Genomic DNA, 25,831 nt, shown 5'->3' with positions numbered 1-25,831 from the left:
TTGGGAGAACAATGGGATGTGCTGCCTGCCTCTTTACCTCACTGCCAGCAGAAGAAGACCTGGCTTCATGAACTGCCATGTGTGACTGGAGAGACATCAGTTTGAACAGCTGGGCAATCAGTGTCACAAACACACTGGAGAGTGTGCCTGCCTTGATACTCACCACCGGGTTCCACTGATCCCATGCTCTTTTGGTATGTGTAGGAATAGGATTTGCACACAATATACATCCAGAAATGCCATTCTGAAATTAGCAATAAATTATGTCAAGCTGTATGCATGATATGTGCTCCCAGTTTCTTACAAGAAACACCATTAACTTAAATTTTAGGTTGTTAAACTTCATTTAGCACCACTGTACCTTGTAAAAATTCAAGGCTGCTAATACAGTCACTCAGCTCACTATTCCAGTCTCCCCTCTCAGTCTCACCTCTTAACTCTTTATCATAATGAGCAGTTTCTTTGAAGAATGGTCGTGGGAGATGCATGACAACCCGAAATACATGTAAACAAAAATTTTGGAAGATGAGGCAGAGGGGTCTCTCCTTTTTATATTACAGCTTCATTGCCTCACTGAGACTATGACAAGTGTAATCTCTGCCTACATAAAAGCCTGCTTTTTCCCTAAAGATTTTCCCAGTGACTCAATTTGATTGTTTTGAATCAAGGACATTAATTTGAATTTGAATTTTAGGATTTCCAAAGTGTCAAAGGCTTAAAATTGTGCCAAAGCACATATATTTACAACTAAGACCTGGGAAGAAGAGTGAATGACGTAAAAGCAGTAAACATACAGAAATTAGTCTGGGCAAGTTATCAACAATAAGACTTTATTTTCAAATATTTCCTCTGTACAAGTTAATAAAAATGAAGCTTAAGTATTGAATACTTAAAACAACTATTATTGCTTTTGACTTATTTGCCATCAGATGTGCTCCCTAAAACTATATAGAGAATCCTGAGCCACCAAATGGAAGTGTGACTGAAGATCATATACAAACTAGCTGCCATTTCCTTGCAGAGGGAATAGTAGCAGCAAGGACTCAGCTGATGGGTATTTCCTTCCATGAACTTGACTACACACACTGGTCATGTGCTCATCCTGACACCCCCATCCCACTGTTCTTTTAATTACTTCACTAAAACACCCTCAGTGAGCTTAGCTGTGTCTGGTAAACACTGTGGTCTGGCCCATAATGCAAAGAACTTCAGAACATTGAAACTGTTCATCAAAATGTGAAATTGTTTAAATGTTTGGGTTTTTTCAATGGCATGTTTCAGTGTAGACCGAACTCCAGTTCTGTGAACACCTCCTTGGTTTTGATCTCTATGCAATGCATATTACTAACTAGGGTGTGATTATAATGTATGTATATACATGAAATACAAAGGTTGTATGAAGGCTTAGAAAAATTTCAGTGCTCATGCTGTTATTGCAAAAATGTCCTGTAATTGTCCTTGTTACGTTCACAATTCTTTAGCTGACTAAATGTCCCTTCTCATACACTTTCTTTTCTTCTTCTCCTCAAATCTTAAGATGGCCAGTTTAAAAATGCGAAAAACTAGAATATTGTGACTTAGAGTCTTAATGCCTGAATTCAGTCCAGAATTTCATATCATGTTAAGGATGTTGTTAAAACAATTACAAAGTTGTTTTTAAAATAATGGGCATTGTTGTGCTACCCTTTCTAGCTAAGACATGCAGGTCCTGTGATAATTGTACTTGCGTTTTTGGCTTTAGCAAATTAACACAAATGTCTTGCTGGTTAATTTAGAGGCTTTTATCTTCCCTCCAAAATTTCTATCTTTATTGGATTCACATCTGTAGTTTTATTTAATGCGAACCAGATGTTGAAATCAAGGCAATGTTTACTAAGATACTTGCACTGAGGAAGGCATGCTACAGAGTGTTGTGCCAGTTCTCTGGGTGTCAAGAGAAATAAAGTATTCTGAAGGTTTTTTCTGTTTGTCTAATTAGAACCAAACTTTCTAATCAATAACTTCCAAACTTCAAACTCCACAAACAAAGAGAAATGGGAAAATGCACTAGAATTCCACAAGCTGCTGCACTGCATCCGTAAAACATTGTGTTTTTGTTAAAACGGTGGGATTTTAGTGCACCATTACAAAATCCACCATGGCACGGCTGGAGAGTACATGCAATGGGATGATGCTAGGAAGACAGCAGAGAGAAGAATGCACTACTAGAATCAGAAATCAAAGTTAGCAATGAGGGTTGAAGGTGGGAGATGCAGCTGCTGCCATTGAGCATCTGGCTGGTGGTGCCCTACAGTGGCTCCTGATGTGGGCCAAGTTTCGAGTCAGAGGGAGCTCAGATCTGCTGCTTCTCCAGAGATGTCAATATCTTTCCATGCTCTCTGCAATATGTGCATGCCAGACTTGTTTAAAATGCATCTGGTGTGTTTTAAATACTGAATTAGATACATGTTCATTTTTTCGATCATTGTTTGCATATATATAGGTCACTGAGTAGCATACCAGGAAGGTATGAGATGTCAGAAGAACAGAATCTATGAGATAGAGTAGATAAAGATGTATTTAGTACATATTTTCCTTAGCCTCTATTTTTCTGTGCAAACTCATTATTCACTTAAAGGAGAGGCACAGCCAGTCTTTCGTCCTCATGAGCTGGAACATTTTGCTCTTGCAGCATAATCAGATTTTCCAAGCAAAACTCCTGGTTATTTCACTCACATTTATGCAGCCCTACAAGGCCTTGGCAAAATTCAAGCACTGCAGAGCATGGTAACATTTCAAATTATAAAACTTAAAATGATAACATGTACTTAAATTTTAAAGACCAAATTAAAAAAAATTATGTTGTGTCTACAAAATATGCATACAGGTAACTGATTGCATTTTTCATGTATTGAGTGTGCAGTCTAAAGCAGTGGAAAGAGTACCTGAAACAGTGATATCCAGAATCTCAATGGATTGTATCCTGCATACTTTCATTTCTGGCGAGTTTGGGCTTGTGTTTTGCAAATGCAAAGGTCTGAGATCAAATTAAGATCAAAATGCTTATGATGAAGTCTTTACAAAAAAAAATGGAGTATGAATTATAAACATGAAATAAAAGACAAAATCTGTGTAGTAAATAACATTTTTTCAATACAAATTTCTTTATGCAATTGGTTGGGACTTTGTGTTAAAATAATTGAATAAATAAAACAGAGTGGCACTGCATGTTTTGTAGTAAAGTATAGCAGTTGATTCAAAACAACATGGTGGATGCAGCCCGGGTTTTGGTGGGACCTTGTTTCATTTACAAGGTAAAGACATAGTTACAAGTTCCAGATTGGTCTGAAATTAATCCCACCTTGGTACCAGGCACAGAATTTCTCCACGCATCATTCCCTTTCACACCAGTTCTCCTGTCCATCCCTGACTTGTTCTGCTTAGTATGTATATCTCTGCTGTGCAAGATCCAAACGCAAATCCTTAAGTCATAGTTTCCTGAGGTATAACTACATTTCTGCCAATGACTTGCTCAGTCATTCACCCCTCCCTCACCTTCCATGGCTGTAAAATAGGGACAGAGACCTATATGCAGGAGGTTGCACAGTTTTCTCATAGTGCTAATCACCACAGTGTCTCTATGAATGTTTATAAAGTGCTTTGAAGATGAAAATTGCCAAATAAGCTAGGGATGATTATTATAAGTTAATGAATAAATTTCAACATGTATTTGATTGCCAGGTAATTCAGAAGGGAATCACCAACCCTACCCTCTCTTCGAAGAAGAAAAGTTGACAGTCAGCTAGTTGCTAATTAGCACTCAACTGAAATGCCTCCAAAGCTGAGTGCTCCCGGTTGAGTCCTTTAAAAAGTAATCTTTCAACTAATTGAAATATGCTGGAAGTTGAGCAGTGGGTGAGGTGTGTAACAGGTAAATTGGTATGGTGGAGTTGGTTATGTAGAAGGAATACTAAGCTTTTCCAGGTAGGAAAAGCCAGCCAAAATGAACATCTCTGGTAAATCACCAGCCAAAGCGAGAATCTCTTTTTCATATTTGCATATCTGTTCTAAGAGCCAGGTTAGGGAGGAAGGGTTGCTTAAAGAGTGTGTTGAAGCCTAGTGTTGTTTATTTCTTACCATATTAAAGGGTAGTTATCATGATTCTTGCTTTGGACTGAGACTAAAGAAACTTGAAATAAAACATTGCCTAATACATTAAAGCTGAGTGACTGTGCCACCTGCATTTAATTCTTATTCTTTTTAGCTTGTCTGTAAGGGAAACTAGAATATCAGAAAGTGGTTCAGATGCTTCAGGCCCTTTTCTCTCTCCTGACCTGTCTGATTTTTTGCTGGAGGGTCAGTCTGCCAGACCATAGTCTGCTCCTGCAGCCTCCCCCACTTCTTTGGAGATTTTTTTTTGGCTGTCTGCCAATGCTATAAACCGCAGCACTGTCTTCTCTGCTGCTGAAGGCTGTTTTCTTCCTCAGCCACTGGGAGATGGCTGCAAAAGGCAAATTACAGGAATTTCATCCCTTTCTTTCCCCCGTTTGACTGCTCCAGATTCACCATCCTCAGCACCACTTCTTCATACTCTCTTCAGGGAAAACACTCCCAGCCAAACTTGCTGAGCACTTTGAGTGGAGAATCTCAGTTGCTTCCAACAGTCTTTCCCAGCATCAGTCTCCAGCGAAAATCCACCCCAAACTTCAGCAGCATGCAGCCCCGTGCAGGGGGTGGGGGAGGGGAAACCCAGTTTGTAGAGTGGGAAGTTACCAAGGTGGGTATGATTCATGGAAAAGGAATTCTGCTCCAAAAGGGGCTATGGGCAGGTATGTACAATATGAAGGAAAAGGGGAGATGGAACAAAATAAGACATAAGTGATCTTGAAGCTGCTGTATTCTTGAAAGCAGCCTTCATTGTGTCCTCAGAGATTCAACAAAACCAAGGTATATTAAATCTCTTTGCTGTTTTACTAGTCTGGAAGATGCTACCAATGGACAGATATTCCTTGGTCTCCTGAAGCTGCTGCAGCCCAGAGAAGCTTCCCTGGAGGTCAAGGTCTGAATAATATCACACTTTAGACCTCTTACTTTCCTCCCAGCACCTAATTCCCCTAACAGTAGTCCCCCTCACATGGTCACAAAGTACTTTGGAGTTACAGTGCCCAGGTGTGATGCAGGATGGGTGGAGGCTGCCCAAGTCCACTGTCCACTCAGGAGCTTCATTGACAGCATTGTGAAGAGCAAAACGAAGCCACTTAGGCTTAAAGCACGAGTCTGCTGTGAGCTGAGGAGCTGGACTGCAGCTGGGAGCTCCTACAGACCAGCATCCCTCTGCAATGGCACAAAGGGAGGACACTTAAACACACAGCACTGGCTTACCACAGCTTAATCAGAGAGATGGTAAGTCAGTTTCTCTGCTATATCTTGGTGGGCTTAAAAGGCCAATCAACGTAACGTCAAGGTAAGATTTTCACCGCTCCAAGTTTGTTCCATATTTACATCCCCTGCTCTGTCTCCTTCAGGTACTGTGCAGGTCCTGGATGAGTAAAGCAGACAGACTGCTCAGTCAGGCATGGGCAGGCTCCTCAAAGACTGCTTTCAGCTGAGCATTCATAAAGTTTCCAGACAAAATTAAATATCCATTTTGATTGAGGACAAAGACGTTGTGTACACTGAAGAACTCAAAAACATCCAAAATCCCTTCTGTGTTATCATCAATTCAGAAGTACTTCTAGCATCACTAGTGAGTGCTGGAGCTGTAACTCTAATTTTCTAGGATTAAATATGGGAAGAGAATTCTTAGAATTTTCATTTGTATTGAATGATAATTACATGTAATTTATGCAAGGTACGCTTGAGTCTGCAAAAAGCCTGAAGCATTTAAAAGATGTGAACCCTTCTTTCCACACTCTGAAATACAGTAGTTTTGGTGGGTCCTACTTATGGATTTTTTAAAAACCCTTCTGATAAAAACAATCATGTCATTCATTAATGACAGAAAATGAAAATTATTACAACAAAAATAAAATGTAATCTACATACAAAAAGTCTGGAAGTGTACACTGAGCTCAGAAACTTTTTTTTAACAATGGATTGAACAGATTTATTTGGTTTCCTGTCCACAAATTATCTGTGAAAGGGCACTTTTTTCTGGAATATATTTTTATTTCAATGTACTAATATTTAATGCAAACAAATTACAGGTTCTACTTTTGCTATAAATTGCAAGCATCTGGTACACTCTATTCTATAGCTGTAGAAATGAATGGAAGTAACCTGAAGCCTGTCAAAATCTGTATCTGAGCTGTGCAGTTGAGTATATGTTACAGATGGTTGGGTACTGCTGGTGGTTCTTCATTGTGCATCCCAGTTTTTGATAAGCGTATTTCATGTAGTCACTCTTGAGTATTCACAGGAAAACAGTTTTGTTCTTTTACCTAAGGCCACTCCATCAGAACTCTTCAGTACTATTTGGCTTTTGTATAAACAAAGGTTATGAAAATGTAGTGTTGTTAGTTTTTAAAAAAACAATCTTGCTTACTTGAGCATTCTCAACATTCAAGTACTGTAGTTTCTATCTCTTCATATGCTATGTGTCTTTAACTAAGATCAGTCTCTCCTTTACGGTCTTTCAACTGCTACAAACCACCTTAAATGTATCCTTGTAAACCTGATTTCTGACAGAGAATGAACAGTCAACACATACGAGGGATAAATACAGCAATTACACCTATTTTCAGCTGTATCGTTTTTCTACATTATTATGATTATTATTACTAAGCAGTTATTAAAAATAGAGCTGCCTTCAGAGCTGCTTCCATTGTCAGCCTGGCAGGCGAGGGCTGTGCCTGTGGCAGGGCGAGGGCTGTGCCTGTGCCAGGGCTGTGCCTGTGGCAGGGCTGTGCTCCCGGGCAGGGCTGTGCTCCAGGGCGGTGTCTGTGCCAGGGCTGTGCTCCTGGGCTGTGCCTGTGGCAGGGCTGTGCCTGTGGCAGGGCAGTGTCTGTGCCAGGGCTGTGCCTGTGGCAGGGCTGTGCTCCCGGGCAGGGCTGTACTCCAGGGCTGTGCCTGTGGCAGGGCTGTGCTCCTGGGCTGTGCTCCAGGGCTGTGCCTGTGGTAGGACTGTGTCTGTGGCAGGGCTGCGTTCCTGGGCTGTGCCCTTGGCAGGGCTGTGCCTTGGCAGGGCTGTGTTCCAGGGCTGTGTCTGTGCCAGGGCTGTGCTCCTGGGCTGTGCTTGTGGCAGGGCTGTGCTCCAGGGCTGTGCCTGTGGCAGGGCTGTGTTCCTGGGCTGTGCTCCAGTGCTGTGCCTGTGGTAGGGCTGTGTCTGTGGCAGGGCTGTGCTCCTGGGCTGTGCCCTTGGCAGGGCTGTGCCTTGGCAGGGCTGTGCTCCAGGGCAGGGCTGTGTTCCAGGGCTGTGCCTGTGGCAGAGCTGTGCTCCTGGGCTGTGTCTGTGGCAGGGCTGTGCCTGTGGTAGGGCTGTACTCCAGGGCTGTGTCTGTGGCAGGGCTGTGCTCCAGGGCTGTGTCTGTGGCAGGGCTGTGTCTGTGGCAGGGCTGTGCTCCAGGGCTGTGTCTGTGGCAGGGCTGTGTCTGTGGCAGGGCTGTGCTCCAGGGCTGTGGCTGTGGCAGGGCTGTGGCTGTGGCAGGGCTGTACTCCAGGGCTGTGGCTGTGGCAGGGCTGTGTCTGTGGCAGGGCTGTGCTCCAGGGCTGTCCCCGGCGTGCTGGGGCAGTGGCAGCACAGGATCCCTCCCAGTGCAGGCTGGGCAGGACCCCCTGTGCCAGGTGGTCCAGCATGGACAGATGAACAGATTGCTCTGTTTCATCCTTTCTTGCTCCCTGCTTTTGTCTGGAAGTTTCTGCTCTTGGTTTTTGATTCTTCTACTGTAGTGCAACTCAGAGGTGCTACAGGTATCACAGAGGTAAATGCAGAGACAGAGGACATGCCCCCTTCTGCTCCACCAGACCCATGCTTTCCCCCAAAATGAAGGGAAATTGTCCTCCTGAGCTGTCAGGAATCCTTGACTCGCGTGGGTCCTTCTGTTTCTGCCCAGGAGAGGGCAATCCAGCACCCAGGCAGCAGCCAGATTATCCCAGCCCTCCTTTGGGGTGCCAAGGGGCCATGTGGTGGTGAGCACCTCACCAGGGGGACACAAAACGTGGCCCTGTGTCTGGTGGTGGGTCTAATGGCACGCTTCCAGCCAGCTGGGAATCACAAACTTGTGTCCTGGTCCCTCTCTGCTCTGGTGCCTTGTTTCCTGCACATGTGCAGCATCCAGGCAGGGTTAGGGTAAGCCAATGCACTGTGCAGGTTTGGGGACTGGGGAACCAAGGATGTGTCCCAGCACGTCCTTCCTGGCCTCCAGGTGCTGGTGTAAGTCTCACCACTTTGAGGTGCAGCAGGATTTGCATGTGCATACGCCCACATAAAGACAACTCTGCACATGGTTTCCTCATCTGTTGGTAGCCATGCCTATGCACAGGCACAGGAATAGACTCATTTTCCGATTTGGGAAGACTAGTCTCTTCCTCTCGTTTTCCTCCACCTCTTTTTTTCCTCTGCTCTCATTAAACTTGTTTTCCAGATTAAGGAATTTATTGACTGTCCTAAATCTTGGGCCAGCTATTTGCCTTTGACCCCTGGGCCACTTTGGGTAGCAGCCAGGCAGTGGGGCTGGCTGCATGCCCCCTAACCCACGCCCCCAGAGCACACACAAAACTTAAAAGGCGGCAGATCCAAGTGGGAATCAAGATGACACTGTCAGGATCCCTGTAACTTTATGTTCCTTTGATTCTGCCTTCTGTTTTGCTGTTCTGCACATCACACTAGTCTAGATGATAACAGGCAACTGGAAGAGCTGCCGAAGCCTGTAATTAGCAGGCTCCTACCCTGGGACTTGGTTCTTGCTGGTGGGCTGTAGGTGTGGGATAATTTGCCAGTTAATCAATGGGAATTATTAAAATATCACTGCATATTTTTGCTTTGTGCTAGACCCATACACAGAAGCTCTTATAAGGGGGTTGAGGGGAATATCTGGGGTTTCTACTCATGAAAGCAGATTCTACTGCTCCTTCCTTTCCCACCACCTCAGCCAAAATAAAAATACTAATATTATTGCCATGTTTAACGTCAGTGAAACAGTGAATTTTAGCTTAATCAAAAAGTCCTTAAAAGAGAAATAGCTTACAAGCTATGCAAAATTCCACCATTTTAATTACAGAGAGCAGCGTGTCCTTTCTTAGGCAAATACATTATATTTTGGATTTGCTTTGCAAAGAAGGTAAAATCCATAACTTGGCAGATTTCTGGTTGGGGTTTTTTGACATTTTTAAAAGTATGTCCTACTTTGGTTATAAATACTGTGTTTATTAGCACTGTAACTCTATTTTTTCTGGTCATTTTGGATTTAGGTTTTAAGGTAGCCTTGTTGGGATCTTTTAAAGAACAAGGTAGATGCAGAGAAGTTTTCTTGTAGGTGTGTAGCCATGTTACAGGGTTTTCATGGGGTCAGCAAGCCCTGGCAGAACACTGCCACAGTCACTGCAGCACTGCTGAGCCAAACGTTGCACATGCTATTTATTAAACTCAGCACCTCCAGTAATGGTACTGGAGTGGCAGTGTAGTATTGCTACATAGCTGGGGTGCTCTTAAAGAGAGAAATGACATTCCTCATGTATTATCTGTTGTCTCTGTGTTTAGTGACAGAAGCTGTGGGAAGTCTATAAAAACAGCTCAATACGTCACTTCTTATGGAAACTGTTATTCCATAAGAACATTCAGAAATAGTTTTGCTAAACAACTACTGGTAGGGGAAAGATAAATTATGGTTCTGATCAGTGGCCAGTAGAATATGAAGTATGAAATTTCATATTTTATCCTGAAAAGAGAGGTCAGACTTTCCAGAATTAGCCAGATGCCAGTGAAAACTAGAATTTTTCAAATATCTCTTAAAATATTCCTACATTCAGTCAGATTTGAATTAAATTTTTGACAGTGGGTAAAGCCATACCATGCTGAAATATTTTTCAGGATTATTACAAAAATTTAGAAAAAGTAATGGCGTGTGCCTTGATTTCCCCATCTGTGAAATGGGCGATCCCGCAGCGCTCATGCAGAGCACTCCGACTGAGAACCGTTGTGGCTGCAGCTCATTGTTATTCTCTTAATCATATTAGTTAACTAAATCTGTTCCTAGAGTGGTTCCATTTGCTTGAATGAATTTACATGAGAGATTAATTCAGCGCTGTTTATTGTTGTTTTTACATTTATTCAGTACTGTAAATAATGCCTGATACTTTACAGCTGTGTATGAGGACACAGTCTGTGCTTCGAGGACTTTTTCGTACAGGTAATTTGAAGGCTCCCCTCCTAGACCTGGCACTTTCCCATGGAGCACATGAGCCCATTTTGTTTATTCTATATTTTTAGGACTTTTCGTTCACGTGGTATCCGCTCCCAGCACTTTCCTGCAAGTATGATTCAACAGATAAAGTTCATCCCTCACCTCCGAGGGGTGATCTCCTCCCTTTGCCCTCCCCTCCTCCCTCGGGACCCCCCTCCCGAATGTCAGCTATTCACTGGCAACGCTCTCTAACCGCTACTGGATTTATGCCCAGCAGTGATCCCAAAATCTGGGAGCAGTTTCCCACCTAGCTGCCGACGCCTCCACGCCGGACAGTGGCGTCCAGAACGCCCCATTCGTGTTGGGCTGACCCCCGCCGAAGGGCACTGCCGCTGCTCGTCCGGGGGTCCCGCTCTGCCACCCGCCCCTTTGTGCTTTCTCATTTTCTGGGAGGTTTCTGCGGCTGGCATCCGAGTGCTCTCCATTGTGTGAAGTGTGGCGTGCGGGGCTATTTCTTTGTGCCGTGCCGTGCCCCGGGTGCGGCCCCCGGCCCGGGCAGCGCGGGGCGGCCGCCCCGGGCGGGCAGCGGGCGCTGCGGGAGCCGTCGGGCGCGGGGGAAGCGGCGCTGCCCGCGGCGGGATGGCCGTGGCCTGTGTTTATGTATTTTGTAGTAATCACATTTCTGACATTACCCGCGGGGTGATTGGCTCAGGCAGCTTTTAAACCACCTATATGCTAACGAGCCCGCCGCGGCTCCGGCGGGGGCCTGCGGGGGGACAGCGAACCCCAACCCGCACCTCTGCCAGGCGGGGAGGGGGGGACGGCATTTCTGAACTAGTCGGCAGCGCGGACAGGAAATGACCCCTCCAGAAACTGCTGCTTTAAAACCGAGCGGCGGTGCCTGAAGCTATCCAGCCTCCCTCTCCGTGTCTGGAGCCTGTGCGCTCCCGCTCCCCCAACCCCCCCGCCCGTCTCCGCCGGAGCGGGCTCCCACAGCAGTCCCCAGCCAGTGCGTGCAGCCTGGATGTGTGTGTGTGTGTGCGCGCCGCTACTTTGTACTGTGAAGAACACACAGCCCATGTGCTCTGTATGGATGTTGATGATACTCTGTGTAGCTTGAATCTCTGCAAGCAGGCAAGATGTCCAGCACACCACATGACCCTTTCTATTCTTCTCCTTTTGGCCCATTTTATAGGAGACACACACCATACATGGTGCAACCAGAGTACCGAATATATGAAATGAACAAGAGGCTGCAGTCGCGGACGGAGGTAAGTCCCCCAGCCTTGTTTTCCTGTGCATGGACCGTGGTTGGTTTCAGCCCGAATTCCAGCTGAAGCGTCCCACTAGACAGTACAGTATATGCAGGCATGAACCCTAATTAATTTAGTAGTTTAATTGGGTAATCCCTCATTATGTTTCCACGCAGAGCAACTCTTTGAGGAGATACCAGCTTAGGCTGAAATCATGAAATTACAGTACAGCACTTCAGAATTGATTATAACGCTGGTCTCAGGAAATTTCTTTGCCTTAGTGTGTTGTTTGTTCAGGATCCGTCCTGCTGGCATTTGCAGCTATGATATTGTGAAGTATTGCTTCGGCTTTTGCACAAAATTAATTCTGGAATGTTGCAGGTTTAGAGGGAGAACATTTTGATTTTGTTCTGTGAACTCATTAAAATGAAAAATGGATGATAACTGAAAAGGGGAGAGGAGTTTTAAAAACTTATTCCTAGGCTACTCTTAAAGAACACATGTTTGGGACAACCGACAAGAGAAATTTGTGTTTACATTTCGAATGCTGTTGCTTTTAGCAAGAGAGATGGTCAGTTCACTACTTTATCATATAGCTGTCAAAAGTACCCAGTAATGTAAACTACATTCACTGTTGGTTATGCTTTGTAAAATGTGTTAGTGGTTTATACACCCTGGCTTCGAAATCCAGATCAGCCACTGCGAAGAACATACTGAATGGGAGGGGGAAATGCTTTTGTCATTAAAAAAAAAAGAAAAAAAAAAAAGAAAGAAATACTGGGGGCTGCATCTTGTTATTTACATGGTTAAGTAAAGCACACTTTTCAAGTCTAATGAAGTGAAAGTGAATCAGGCTGCATTTCTGTCCATGTGTCTGTGTTTGTGCAGCAAACATTCTTGGTGGTGCAATTTTTCATAGTAGTCTATTAGTGGTGCCCTGAAAAGACTTTTTAAAAGTATGAATCTTTTATAGTAAACGGCTTTATGTAGTGCCAAATATCTGCCAGGTTTGTGACACACAATATGTCTCAGGTTTGTCTGTTTGTTGTATTGTGATTCTTTAAGATAACATGAGGTTATCATAAAATAAAACACACATGCCTGAATTGTCAGCTAAGCCATGGAGAATCTGTGACGTTTAATGTATATGATACAGCTAACGAGATGTGACCTGCTTTCTGATTGGGCACCGCCACGGGGTAACTGCTTTTCTATCCCTGTTACCACTGCCAGCCTTGAAACGTTGCTGGGGAGCAATTGGTGATACACTTTGTGCTGGCTAAAAACTCTAAGCAGCTCTTTGCTCCTAAAACCATGGCAAGTGTTTGTCAGTTTTGCCCTAAGTTGTTGGCTGCAGAGGGTTGCTGCCATTTAGAATGAGGGTTTGTTTGCTGCTGCTTGTTTGTTACTGTCTTGCAACTCTGTTCCTTACATCCCTGTACATATTCATGTAATAATTTGTAGAGTTTTTCAAGTGAGAAGAGCAAATATGTATCACTGAGTGATTTCTTCAGGATTTTATATACAACCTGCTCTAAAAGCTGTCAGTGCTAACTTAGCCTTTTTACATATTATTTTAGTGGTACTTTTAATATTTGACCAATTCCTGATTGCAGCTGCTTTATGGATGTTACACTAGAAAAGTTTTTGAGGGACTTGTGAAACAACTTTCCCCTCCTTCGTTGCTGAGGTGTGCTAAATTAAACTTCAGCACCTTCAATTGCAATTTTTGCTGCACGAATTCAGATGGATTGTTGTGGGCAAAAAGCAATAACCCACTCTTTCTTTCTAGGGGTGCCTTGCTAGGTTTCAGCAGCATTTTACTTTGACAGTCAGTATTTAGTTAATGAAGGCCTTATGCTCCAGCATTTCTTTTATTTGCTCAGAATAAAAATTCTTTTGCTTTGTGATTGTTCAGTGTTTACATTTTGGTTCTCTGTTTTTTCAGTTTATGAGCTCTGTGCTGTAAGCATTGTTGTTCATTGAAATGTGTTTTTTAGCTAACTTCAGTTCATCTCATTCATCTTCCTATGAAAACACCTCCATAATAAACAAACAAAAATATTAAACTGATTTCCTGGGACACTAGAGTGACTAGGTGTGGACAGTCTGTAAAGAATAGTTCTGGCTTCTTGGGCAGGTCAGAAAGTGGAAGTTTCACATTAATTTTATACACTTCCAAACATGTTTGGGATTGGTAGGTGTAGGCTTCTGGAGCATGTATAACTAGCTCTAAATTTTTTGAATCCAGAGCCTGGTATGTCATGGAAGGAATGTGCTTGTGCTGTGGGTGATAGAGGCTTGCTGCATGAACGTTTCTCTTCAGGCAGTCTTTGGAATAATGTAGGCACTGGTCTCTGAAGGAGGCTGCTTGTGCTCTGTGAGCCCCAGGGGGTAGGTGAGCACAGGCAAAGCAGCTTAAGGCGAAAGGAATTACAAAGAAACTCTCCAAAAGACTGGGGGTAGCAAGCTGGCAGATTCCACATGGACCCAACTTGCGCAGAGGGACAGTGGCAAATGAGGATGCATTAAAAAAATGGGAAACTACAGCCTTTATCCCAAATATATCCACGGAAAGCCTTTGGGATTTTTCTAGTTTCATAAAACATAAAAATGTTCTTAATAACCCTGTAGAGCCAGATTCTGTACTGTCCCTTGCAGAGGTGGAAGATCCAAAGCAGAGCAAAACATGCATAATTTAATAAAGTTGTACAGAGGATGGATGGAGAGCCTATGGAAGGAGCATCTGTATGTCATGTCTATCTGTTTGTCCTCTCCCTTCCCATTGTAGTTCTCCAAAGCTTGCAGGTAGGTGAGAAATTATTTAAAAAAAAATTAAAAAAAGCAATGAACTGATAGAAGCGCCATTGGGGAATCCACCACAGGCCATTCCTACTCCTGCTCTCCCAGCAGCAGGGCGATGGCTGGGGGAGGTAGAAGTGTTCTCAAAAGGGCTCAGGGCTTGGGGACCCTTCCTGAGAAATCCACTGCTTCCACTCCAGTTTCTGTCAGCACTGGGTGGAAGGGAACAACAGTCAGTGTGAGGGATGTGCTCGGTGTATTAAACAGACGAAGTACACAGTGATAAAGAAAGGTCATTTAGATGCAGCATAGCTATCTTTGTTGTTCCTGTTTTCTTTAGGAAGAAATGGAAGTCATGAAAGTAAAGAATTAGCAGCTTTAGCCTGTGCTAGACATGCAAACTTTTGCTCTCCAAACTTCTTATAACTTTATGGGCTCCTCAGACAGAACCTACAACTGCCTTTTTAAATTCAGGGTCAGTCTTAGGCGAAGAATTCCAATCACACCCAGGCAGGGGGTGGTTTTATGATGTAAGTACTGGCAAAAGTCCACCACCTAGCTAATTCTTATGTGATCTAAAGTAAATTAGGGAATCTGAGTTACTAAACAGTCCAGGAAAACTGAACCTTCCTTAAAAGTTGTTCAAAGGAATATAATGTGCTAATACTTTTTCTAAATTAATATATGCTTTCTTAATAATACTTTGGGAGCATCCAGTGCCATTTTGTAATGCATCAACAATCCCTATTTAAAGAAGTAAAATGAATATTTAAATGTTTAATAATCTCTGGCAGATATAAAGATAAATCTTGCTTATTTCTCTCATAGTTGATTAACTTCTGGTTAAACAAAATGCAGCTGTTTCCTTGCTCTGTGTGTGGTTTTCAGGATTTCAATCCCATTCACTCATACTCGGTTTATCTTAATTTTTTTATATCTGTGTTAGTTTAACATTTCAAGAAAGGAATCCTGTTGTGACATAATCAGCACTTTCTGAAGTTCTAGGTAGCAATACGCAACATAAGTAAATGTCTCTGTTTTTCATAAAACTTGATGTTTTATGAAAAGGCACCTCTTTTCCTCTTTGATGTTGTAAATCCTTTTCTGTTCTAATTTTTAATCATTTGAAATTGCTTACACTTAAAAGAAAAAAAGGTGATTATATCTTGTATATAGTTATTCAGTAACATTACAGTGCTGTGAATAGATCGCTTAAAGTTGCTGACAGTTTAAAGTTTGAGGCGTTGCTTTATTGTCAGTAATCAAAGAAATGTATCAAGCCTTTCACTTGTTTATTTAGTCCCCTGTATTGTTAGAACTTTTGTGTATCACAATACATTAAATTCACCTATATCTCTCTCTGTCACTACAAGAGATTATGCTTAACATCACCATTGGATGCAACACACAGCTTTCCCTCTGGCTAAGAGAGCAGTGTTTTTAAGGGTGACTAGAGACCTTGATTAGTAGCATATTTATTTTAAAGACAATCAGCTTTATCAAATTATATTAAACTCCTATTAAACTGTATAGTGAATTTAACAAAGATTTCATGATGGAAAAATATCTAAAGAAAATTAAAAGGAAAATAAACGAGGGTGTTATGATTATTTAAAAGCTGCTGAATGAACTGGAAGCTTACACAGACATTCATACGCAACCAAATATTTAATGCAAATCAAAGCAAAACAAATTTTCTGAAGTTTAATGAAAGTCTCTTATTTTTCTTTCTCACATTGCTATCTGATGAAATAATCTTCTTCTTCCTGATGCATTTTTAATAGATTAGGCATAAAAATCTGTGTTGTGACATCACATTTGTTCGCCTAGCAACTTAGTATGGCAAACAGATCCCTCATATTGTATACATAAGTCTGAGTTTGTCCAATGAGTTTGTTTTGTTGAGGGGAAAACACATAAACTTCTGTTTTAAAGTAATTTTGAGAAAATATTCTTTCACCCACAAATATACTAATACTTAGCAATTCTAGGAACATGAGTAAAGTATTTTGAGAGTACTTATGAACCATGCTTTGCTGAAACTAAAAGGTCAGTGTTAAAAGAAAACCCTTGAATGCCTTTAGGCAGACGCTGACTTCAGAATGGATTCAAGGCTCTTTTTACTGATTTTCTTTTATTTCATACATGTTTTCTACACGTTAAAAAAATTCAGTTGCAGCTGCTTTCAATTAAAATTGTTGCAAACTAACAATTCTTATGAGGCCAGGGAAGAAAAAAAAAAGACTCCACTTCCTTTACATGTTGATCCTTAGCTTACGATCAGGGATATCTTGCTGCTCCTGCCCACCCTCCCCCCAAAAAGTCATATAATAGAAGGGAAACTGCACACTGCATTTGGGGGTAGGGGCTGGTGAGCATGGAGAAAGAGTCACTGCAAAAGTGTAAGAATGGGTCTTGTCTGCAATCATTCTGATGCTTACTAGATAATTTTCTATAAATAAACCTTTTCAACTCTTCTTTTTTTTTCTTTACTCGTTAAACCATAAATCCACTTAGAAAAAGCCCTAAACTTCGTCTTTCCCTGATGTAAACAAGATTTACTATGCAGATCCAGTCTCAAAAATAGAAGCTGCTGGTTAGTGAGAAAGAACAATATAGAGATCATAACAAGGAGCCAGTCCTGTGCTATTATTTAAGCTGGAGTTTCGCCTGCAGTAAGATTGCAAGATCAGATAAAAAAGAAAATAATTTGGGTTTTGTATATGTGTTTTCTTTGTTTAAAAGGGGATAAGATTGCTAAACTCTTTGCAGTATTTTTTAGCTGGACTTCTTACTTCAAATGGGGTTTTTTTTGCATCTCTTTGCCAGAAGTTGCATATCTACTATAAACACACATTTCAACCATGCTGGTTCTTTGTTCAGTTGTTTCCTCCACGAGAAGAGCCTTCTTCCCTGCACTGTGCTGTGTAAACAGGTCAGGATAGAGCTCCACTTTTGCCAGGTGCTCTTTTCCAGAAGTTGTTGCTGGGCTACTTGATGCCTTAGAGGGGTGACTGTGGCATGAACAAGGTTGCCCCAAAGAGGCTGAGGATTAGTCTCCAAAAAAGACTATGGTAGGGCAGGACCTGTTGGCCAGTTCTCAATGGTCCTATTTATTACACAAAATTAGTGGTGGAAGAAACATCACCAAACCCCTGGCTAAAATCTTCTCCCCTAAGCCTGCACCTTTCTTTCCCCTGGTACATTCTTTCTTTGTTTGATCTTTGTCAGAATTTCAGAGAGAAGGCAATTTATGGTCAGAATACTGTTTCTATCACATTGTAGTTGACAGCCATGCCTTACTAAACTAAAACCTGAAAATTTTTGATCTAGGCTGAGTAGTCCATTTGGTACTTCTGAGGTAACAGGGAATCAGCTAGACCATCTGCAGAACTTGAACCTCAGTTTGGGAACAGCTGATACCTCTGGAAACATCTCCAGTTCTTGCATGCCTTAAAAGGTTAGTGAAAAACCAACTGCTCTAGAAAAATGAGACCTTTCCAGAACTAGACATGAAGTAGAACTCGGAGTGTTTCTAAGCCTATTACCTCTTCAGGATTCAAGAGTTGTTGGTCCTAAGGAGTCTTTGCAAAGGCCATAAATTTTACAGCCACAGGCTATCCTCTCCACGAGACTTAGGTCATCTTGGCATCACTTTGATGTTTCTGCAGTACTGTCAAGGAGGCATGCCCTGGTTGAAGCTTCTGGGCAGGGGCTGTACCCATTCTCAGCATACAGACTTGAATCACAGACTCATACAGTGGTTTGGGTTGTGGTGGTTTTGGGTTGAATTAGAGCCAAAATAAAAGTATCACACTAGAACTTCTCCCTGAGGTCTTTCTCTTGTCAATATTCACATTCAGGTGCTTATCCAGAGCAGAATGGCAAACTCAGAACTGATGCAGTAAAGCCCACAGCTTTATGTGGGTTTCTAAATGTGCTTAAATCTACTGCTGGGTCAGCTGCAAACCAAATAGTTTGCATCCTTTGGAGCACCTAATGAACTGTAAGGTTACTGTAAATCTGTCATACATGATCTGCAGTACCTGTTGATATCCATCTTCCCTGGTTCTAAGCTGGCCAAGCCTAGTAAGCAGAGCAGGAACATCATTTGTATGTATGTTAAAAAGGGGAGGGAGAAATCTAATCTCAGTATAGTTTTGACATCAGATTACTCACATAAAGCAGATTCAATATCTGTCTAGATTCCATGCATTTTACCCAACTGCTAGCTGCAGACTATAACATCCAAAAAGAATTGCCTGGCTGAATGACTTTATCGGTTGTATTCAAAATACAAAGACACATTATGTGTGTAAAAAAGTCATCATATTTGGAACCCCATGATTAAAGCAGACTCAAGAATAGATTGAATCATAGATCCACTTTGCTTATTCTTGGAAAACTAAAAGCCTGGAAAAAACAATTGAACATGTTTAAGTATTAATATGTGTAGTCTTACACTACATTTGCAGTGGACTATTTTGACTTTCCTTTTGGACTTTAAAACATTTGTTTTTTTCCCTAACTACATTTTTATTAGGTTATTTTCTAAAGTAGTAAATTGAGAAAATGATGACTTTGAGCACATTGTCCATTTGAAGTATTTTATGTACCTTATTGTGATTTTTGTTCCAGTTGTGTAGTTTTGCCTCAGCCATTAGCAGAAAATTTTATCAGACAAATAGCTGCCATCTGTCCTAGAGCAGGTTACAAATAGATTTCCGAGATATTAATAACTACGTTATACAAAAAAGAAATATTCTAAATCTTTAAATACAATAGTTACATGAACAGAGAAAAATGCTCAGAAAACAGGAAAATAGAGTGAAACTCTAGTTAGAGAGAATAGAGTGAAACTTTTTCATTTTATTTCTTCTTATGCTGAAGCACCTTCAGCATACATCATACCTTAGGAAGGCAGTCAGCAGCACCAGTATTTCTAACCATCTTCTGTGGACTAGACATGCTCCAGGGTGAGGTGGGCAAAGCAGGAGTGACACCTGCTTTGCCTCTAGGTTTGCAACCAGGACAGCCCCTAATAAGTGGAAAAAGGGAAGATGAAATACCTCACACCCAGAATGCTATGTTTTTCTCCTGCTGTTTACAAAAGTCTCATGCATGGGTCATTTGACAGTGGAGAAGGCATACAACTGTGTTTTACTCCCCCACATTCTAATAGTAACTTGCCTTTTCAGATTAATGCCACTCACCATCTTCCATAGTTCTTGTAGCTGGTTTAACTACCAAAATGTTACCCTGTTACTCTATCTTGCATCACAAGGGTGTGAAAGGAAAATAACTGCTATATAATAGTTCCTTTAGAGCAAATGAAAATAATTCTTGTTGCTCAGTATGTTGCAAGAGGGACCTCCTTCCTTTTGGCACTCATTTATCCACCTTTTTTCTCCATATCCAGATGTTGAGAACATTCACAGAATCTTCACAGAATCTCTGATGGACTTGAGATGTGCAGTTGCAATCATACCTTTTGCTGTAGTGGATGGAGGCAATACAATGGCTCTATTGCTTCTGCCTAGACTTAATCACTGGAATATCAGTTAACCCTTAGGGTAATTAGGTAATAATGTTAATGATGTGATTTGAAGTATCATTTTAAGCAATTAGAAGTTCAGATATAATGTGATGCAGTTATGCATTATATAGTGCATCTATCCATTTTACACAGCAAAAATTACCATATGTTTTTTGGGAAGCTTGGCATTTTGCAGTGATTGGGGTTCTGCTTGTATTTATGAACAGCATGCCTGTAAACTGTGGTAATAACTCTTTGAAGGCCACACCTATGCACACTGCTGATTATGTTAAATAGCATAGGCCCATTTTAATGAATGTGTTGGCATGAATAATGGGACATGAAAAGCCAACACACTGGGTAAATGTTCATTACCTGAGTGCAACAAATACTACATGAAAAATTTCCGTGACAATTCACTTGAGTTTAGCAGTGAATTTGCTTTGGCTATGTTCGTGCTGTTTATGCTTTTCTGTGAATGTTTGATCAGTGGAGTTTTAGTCTTACAAATAATTGCAGAATGCAAATTTCAATTTATTAACAATTACTGAAAGAATTTGCTTATTTTATACAGGCTAAGCTGAGAGGCAGTGTTTCCTGTTTTTAGCTTACCTCCCAGATAGAACCATGATACTTAGAAATTAAATACACCAGAGAAGAATCTCTGATTGCTTTGCAGTGAGGACTGACTGGTGTATGAATGTAAAGCAAATTAATAACAATGGCTGGTTGCAATAGGAAAATTACAAGTCAGTAAATATGATGTATGTGCATAATTTTTTCATGGAATGGAATGCTGCTTAGTGTGCAGTTACATTAGAAAAATGGTAAAAATTTTCTAAGCTTCCTGGCATTTTAAGCTCTAGCTCCATCTGTGCTCATCCAGTCAAAGATGCAAAACAGTAACACACAATATATGACCAACTACAATATATAGTCTTAGCAGAATATTACATGCTTAGAGCACATTGCTTGTTATGAAGGGCCAGCAAAAATATGTCATAAATTTGAATAATTAGTGCATTCAAATAAATTGTTAATAATTCCTAGAAACTCTTGGTAGAACTAAGTGATATTCATAAAATTTTTTATTTGATATGAATGATTAGCTCAACTCTTTTCAGTACTTCCTGACACTGGCAGGGTTAATAATGCAAAGTGAAAAGACTGGCCAAGATGCCAACACACCAAATACTTCTCTTCCCTGACAGTGCTGTAAGATTATTTAATGCCCGTATAAAAAACATCCTTAGGCAACCGAGTTGCACCTTGACTGATCGTTGCATCCAAAGGGCTGCACTTCTAAATATGCAGTGTGGCACAGACTTCCTTGTAGGGAGTGGTGTTAGCACTGGTTTGTAACCTGAAGCCACAACCTGCGTGTCCAGACTGACAAGAATCCTACCACTTGAGCCACTGTGACACCTTGTGGCTTGTGAAGCAACACAAGCATCTTTTAGAAAACTAACAGGTAAAACCCAGAGGTTAATGGGTATTGATAAATGTCCTTTCATACAAATACCAATAGAAATCTCTTTGCTGGGTTGCTATAGTGTGTTTTCAAGATACAGTTAAATTAGGTGTTAGTGAGCACATTTCTGTTTGCGTCTTTATAGCATGTATTTTACTGCTAAGTAGAAAAAACTGAGGCATCGTTTTGCTAAGTCTGACCTGCTGCTATTATCTCTATGGGTTTGGTGTTTGCTCATCAGTCAGATTACATAAAGAAACACTGGTTTTGGATGCAGTACAGAGTAAATATTTTATTTGTTTGAGACCACTAATTCGGTGAACCAAAAGAATGCTTGAAGGGTGAAGAGTACTTTTTGACACTGAGTATGTTTTAAATGGTAGCTAAACAGGAACTTCAACTAAGTCATAGTTAGCATTTGGCAATGAGCAAGTAACTCCATACAACCATGAATCTGGGGTTAAATAGATCAACATTTCAGCAGCTGGGGATAGTTCATTAACTACAATGAAATTGTATTTTGCTGAGAAATTACCATTAAACTTTGGCCAATAGTGTACGGAGCTTAGAAAGAACCCTACATCTATAAATGCTTGAGACTGCATGGTGTCTTGATTATCACTTGTTACATCTTCAAATGATCATGTATGTCCATGTTTTCTTCCACCATGATCCTGAGCATCTGAGGGGAGTTGCCTGTAAGCTCCTGCATTATGTCCCATAACAATTTCCTTGGCTCTGATATTTTCAAAAACTAGGCAACAACTGGGCTGAAATAGTTGCCCTCTGTTGCCAAACACCACCTTATTGCTGAATACACCCTTATGATGCAAAGGGTCTGCATCCCTCTTTTGTCCCTTATCTTCAGGTGTGTCCACAGTGCTGTCACTTAAGATTAATACATAAACATGCCCAAACTTTCATTTAACTTGATGGTGTGGGGAGAGCCCAAACTCAGGGTGTGCAATCTGCCTTCTTTCATGCGCATACTGATCCTTTGCTGAGCTTTATGCTTGTAAATTTAGGTGGTTACTGATGCTCATATTACCTTGTCTTCCCGATGTGCATCTTTACTATAAGGTTCTTGGGGCTGGAACCACCTTCTCTCTTCTTGTACAGTGCTAGAACAGTAGAGTTCAGGTCTGTGTCTGCAGCATGTTTTTATTATTGTGCTCTGTATTGCAACTAACTAAAGGCTAAAAGTTGGTAGTAGTATTTAAAATACTTTCAAATCCAAATCTGTATATACCATTGTCATTTTGATGTCATAAATAAAACATTTTAATTGATATTATGTGTATTTATGCGCTAAAAAATTGTCTGACTAGAAAGTACCATAATAGTCTAAGTTCTTGAAAAATGACTGTTTAATGTTATTAACACATTGTGTTACTTCTCAAGTAATTCAGCACACCCGTGCAAATCTATTGTTTTGCCAAGGAACCACAAATATATTTAAGCCAGCATTCTGCTGGTTGATTTGTACATCTGCTATTGTTATTAAATCTTTTGCTCTTTAAGTGTGATTCTTCAGTAGATTCATGTCAATCAAAGAAGCCCATTCTAATTCCACATCTTCTTAACAGTGGAAAAACCATCTTATCTTAAATTCTCCAGGACAAGCATATAATTTTTGATGGGAACTGGTGCTGTGGAATATGTATCTTATTTCATGATGATTTGGGGAGGGAATATTGTAAAGTCTGGTAATAAATTAAGTTCTTGTAATAAGTAGAGATGAAGCAGGGAGGTTGTTCTAGGGAAGAACGGCAACACTTATTTTTTCTTTTATTGTTTGCACTCTACTGATTTAATTAGCCAGTGAGAACAGACCCACTTTGAATATTAAAAAGACAAAATCAACTTCCCCCTCCCCCGTCCCCACATCTGTTGCCGTTTGGAGACTACTTACAGTACCAAAACTACCCAGAGTCTAATGGATTTTGCTTTTTAACAGACGTTACCTGTATTTGCTCACAAATAAATGAGGTACTTATAAGTATTTTATTCTGGGTCTGAGGAAAACGTGCTGCTCAAAATGTCATTTTGAAAGGAACTGGGCTACCTTAAGCAAAACCAATGCATTTTTAGTGTTATACAAATAAAGTCAGTCTTGATACATTTCTGAATGGTGATCTAATAGAAATATCTTAATGGTTACCATATTATAGAAACTTAAATCATTCCTAGGACTGCTTGAAGTTGGAAAGAGTGAAGTCCTGAGTGAGGTTATATATTGGTCAGGAGCAGGAGAGCATAGATTGATAAAACTACTGAAGTGATCTCTGCTCTGTTTCATTATGCTGCTGCCTTCTGCAGTATCAATTAGATGGACTGAATTTCAGTCAGGCAGTGAAGCAGTTTGCTGCACCTCTGCTGGGTTAGGCCCACCCTTGCACAGAGCTCCAGCCTTCTTTCTAATCACAGCCTGGAGTGTGAATATTAATGCCTTACCCAGACTGCAGTGCTGCAGGGCCAAGGCATCCTTGTCAGTGGGTCCTGCTCTGTGACCATGCTATTTTGGCACCTTTTATCACCAGAATTGTGAATTCCCTTAGCTTTGTTTAATGCCACATTTAAAGGCATCAAAAAAGGGAGCAATTTTTAAATTGCATTTTTTCTTACCATTTTTATAGGCATACGCTAGCTACTTTATTAAAATATTTTTCCTGTTGAGAGGAAAGAACTCTCCCATTTTTGCTGAAGGTGGATTTTTAGAAACACAATTACCTATATAATTTTCAATATTATTATTAGGAAATATATGAAACTATTAGGACCATGGGAACTTGGATAAACCCACCTGGTGTGCAAATTTTGTTACCAGAATAACTGCACTACGGTTGAGAACACTGCGTGTGATTATAAGAGTCAACTGAGAAACATAAATTGAGAGCTCAGCCCAGCAGTCTTTCCCTTCCTTGGAGATTGATGGCACACAGATGCACAATTGCAAATAACATAATTTGTAGGCCAGTGGTGCTGTTGTGATAAAAAAAAAAGGAAAAAAAGGGGGGAAAAAGGAAAAAAATCTGTTTCTCTGTCAGAAGCTTCCTAGGTTTGCTTCAGTTTGGCCTTGTAACTGCAGCTCCTTATCCCATGCAAAGATTTCTTCTTTAAGTCAATGAAATGAGCATTTGGTCCTGTATATGAAGGTGTTAGAACAAGGTGCAGAAACTGGAACAGCAAAAACTTGGCTTTGTGGAACCTACCTATTCTAATGGATTTAGCAAAAGGACTGGAAATATTCAGCTTTTCAGTGTTGTCCATAGTTGGCTCTGCGATAAAATTTCATGTTCAGGGACTTGTATTATGTTTGCACTTAAAATTTCACAAAATGCAAAAGGTATAATAGAAAGCGTGGTTAAGAACAAGCAGCAGTCATTATTAAGCAGTATTGTGTAGCAAAACAAATGACAGAAACTGAGTGAAGTTTTTCTCAATCAGAAATTTAGCTGGAGAGAAATGTATGGCTCATAAATTAGCAGAATAGTGGGTAGATCTGGCAAGCTGAGTGAAGCGCATAATTTAGCTGAGCTTATCAACACTTTGAAAGTGGACTAAAAAGCCCACATTGTTAGCTATATTAATAAAAACAAATCTTGCAAGATTTGTCATTGGGGTTATTCTAATGCTGATCAAAACCAAATCCTGGATGTGCATAGTTAATATTTTTCAGTGGCTTTCTCCAGGAACTGCTAGCTTCTGCTGCTTTACCAGGAAGGGGAAGGATGATAAAATGAAATTCACAGCCTTTTAATGTCTGCTCAGGCTGCAACTGGCAGCATTTGGGGTTTGTGGCTGCTGACCTGGCAGACTTACAGCATTTTTATGACGTCAAGTGCACACATCATGGGTCTGTACAAGCTAAATATGAACTTCAGCCTCCCCTCTACGCCCCCCACCCCCATTTGTTTTCATTTGGGAGCCTAAGGACTTCTCCCAGTAAGAGAGAGAGAACTGAGCTGCTCCCTGCAGTCTCAAACTTGTGTGTGGCAGCATGACCTGAGTTACTGGGCTCAGCAGCTTATTTTTGTAGAGATGCTTTCTGTATAGTGCTTTATTTGCTTGGTATGGTAAATGGTAACTTGCTGGTTTAATAAGTGAAAAATGGATGCAGCTAGCAAATCTGAGCTCTGCTCAAATAAATAGCAAGTTCTTCATTAGCTTCAATGTCACCAGCACCATATAAAGTATGGATTCCTTAGGTTGCTATTTGTATGAACTTTTGAGCTCTTTTGCTAAGAAAATGAGATTGAAATAATTATGTATCTACAAGGTTTTATATATCTTGACAAAATGTTACTGTCTGTTTCACACTCAGTTGTATTTAAAACCTGTGGGTGCATTTCAGGCCATAAAATAAGTTTACAAAATAACAGCCGCTTGCATTCACAGTTGTACTTAATGATTTATTTATTTCTAGGAATTGCATTTGAAATTCCCAGAC

The 25,831-nt window shown here is 41.0% G+C and overlaps 1 protein-coding gene across 10 annotated transcripts in view; it reads left to right on the top strand.

Annotated features, from left to right (window-relative positions):
• The window catches only part of LDB2 (LIM domain binding 2), a 367,493-nt gene that overhangs the window by 143,077 nt on the left and 198,585 nt on the right, over window positions 1–25,831 (top strand). For 4 of the 10 annotated variants that reach the window (XM_030946915.1, XM_030946916.1, XM_030946923.1 and 1 more), the window contains exon 1: window positions 11,043–11,590. In XM_030946915.1, coding sequence (XP_030802775.1) covers window positions 11,459–11,590 — 132 coding nt within the window. In that variant the 5' untranslated portion in view covers window positions 11,043–11,458. Of the gene's footprint in view, window positions 1–11,036; window positions 11,591–25,831 lie in introns of those variants that run through there. The other 6 variants (XM_030946922.1, XM_030946920.1, XM_030946918.1 and 3 more) reach the window with 5 other exon arrangements.

This window comes from Camarhynchus parvulus, chromosome 4 (genome assembly GCF_901933205.1).
Source record: "Camarhynchus parvulus chromosome 4, STF_HiC, whole genome shotgun sequence".
Lineage (NCBI taxonomy): Eukaryota > Metazoa > Chordata > Aves > Passeriformes > Thraupidae > Camarhynchus > Camarhynchus parvulus.
The sequence above is the reverse complement of the archived record's forward strand: the minus strand, read 5'-3'. Positions and strand labels throughout refer to the sequence as shown.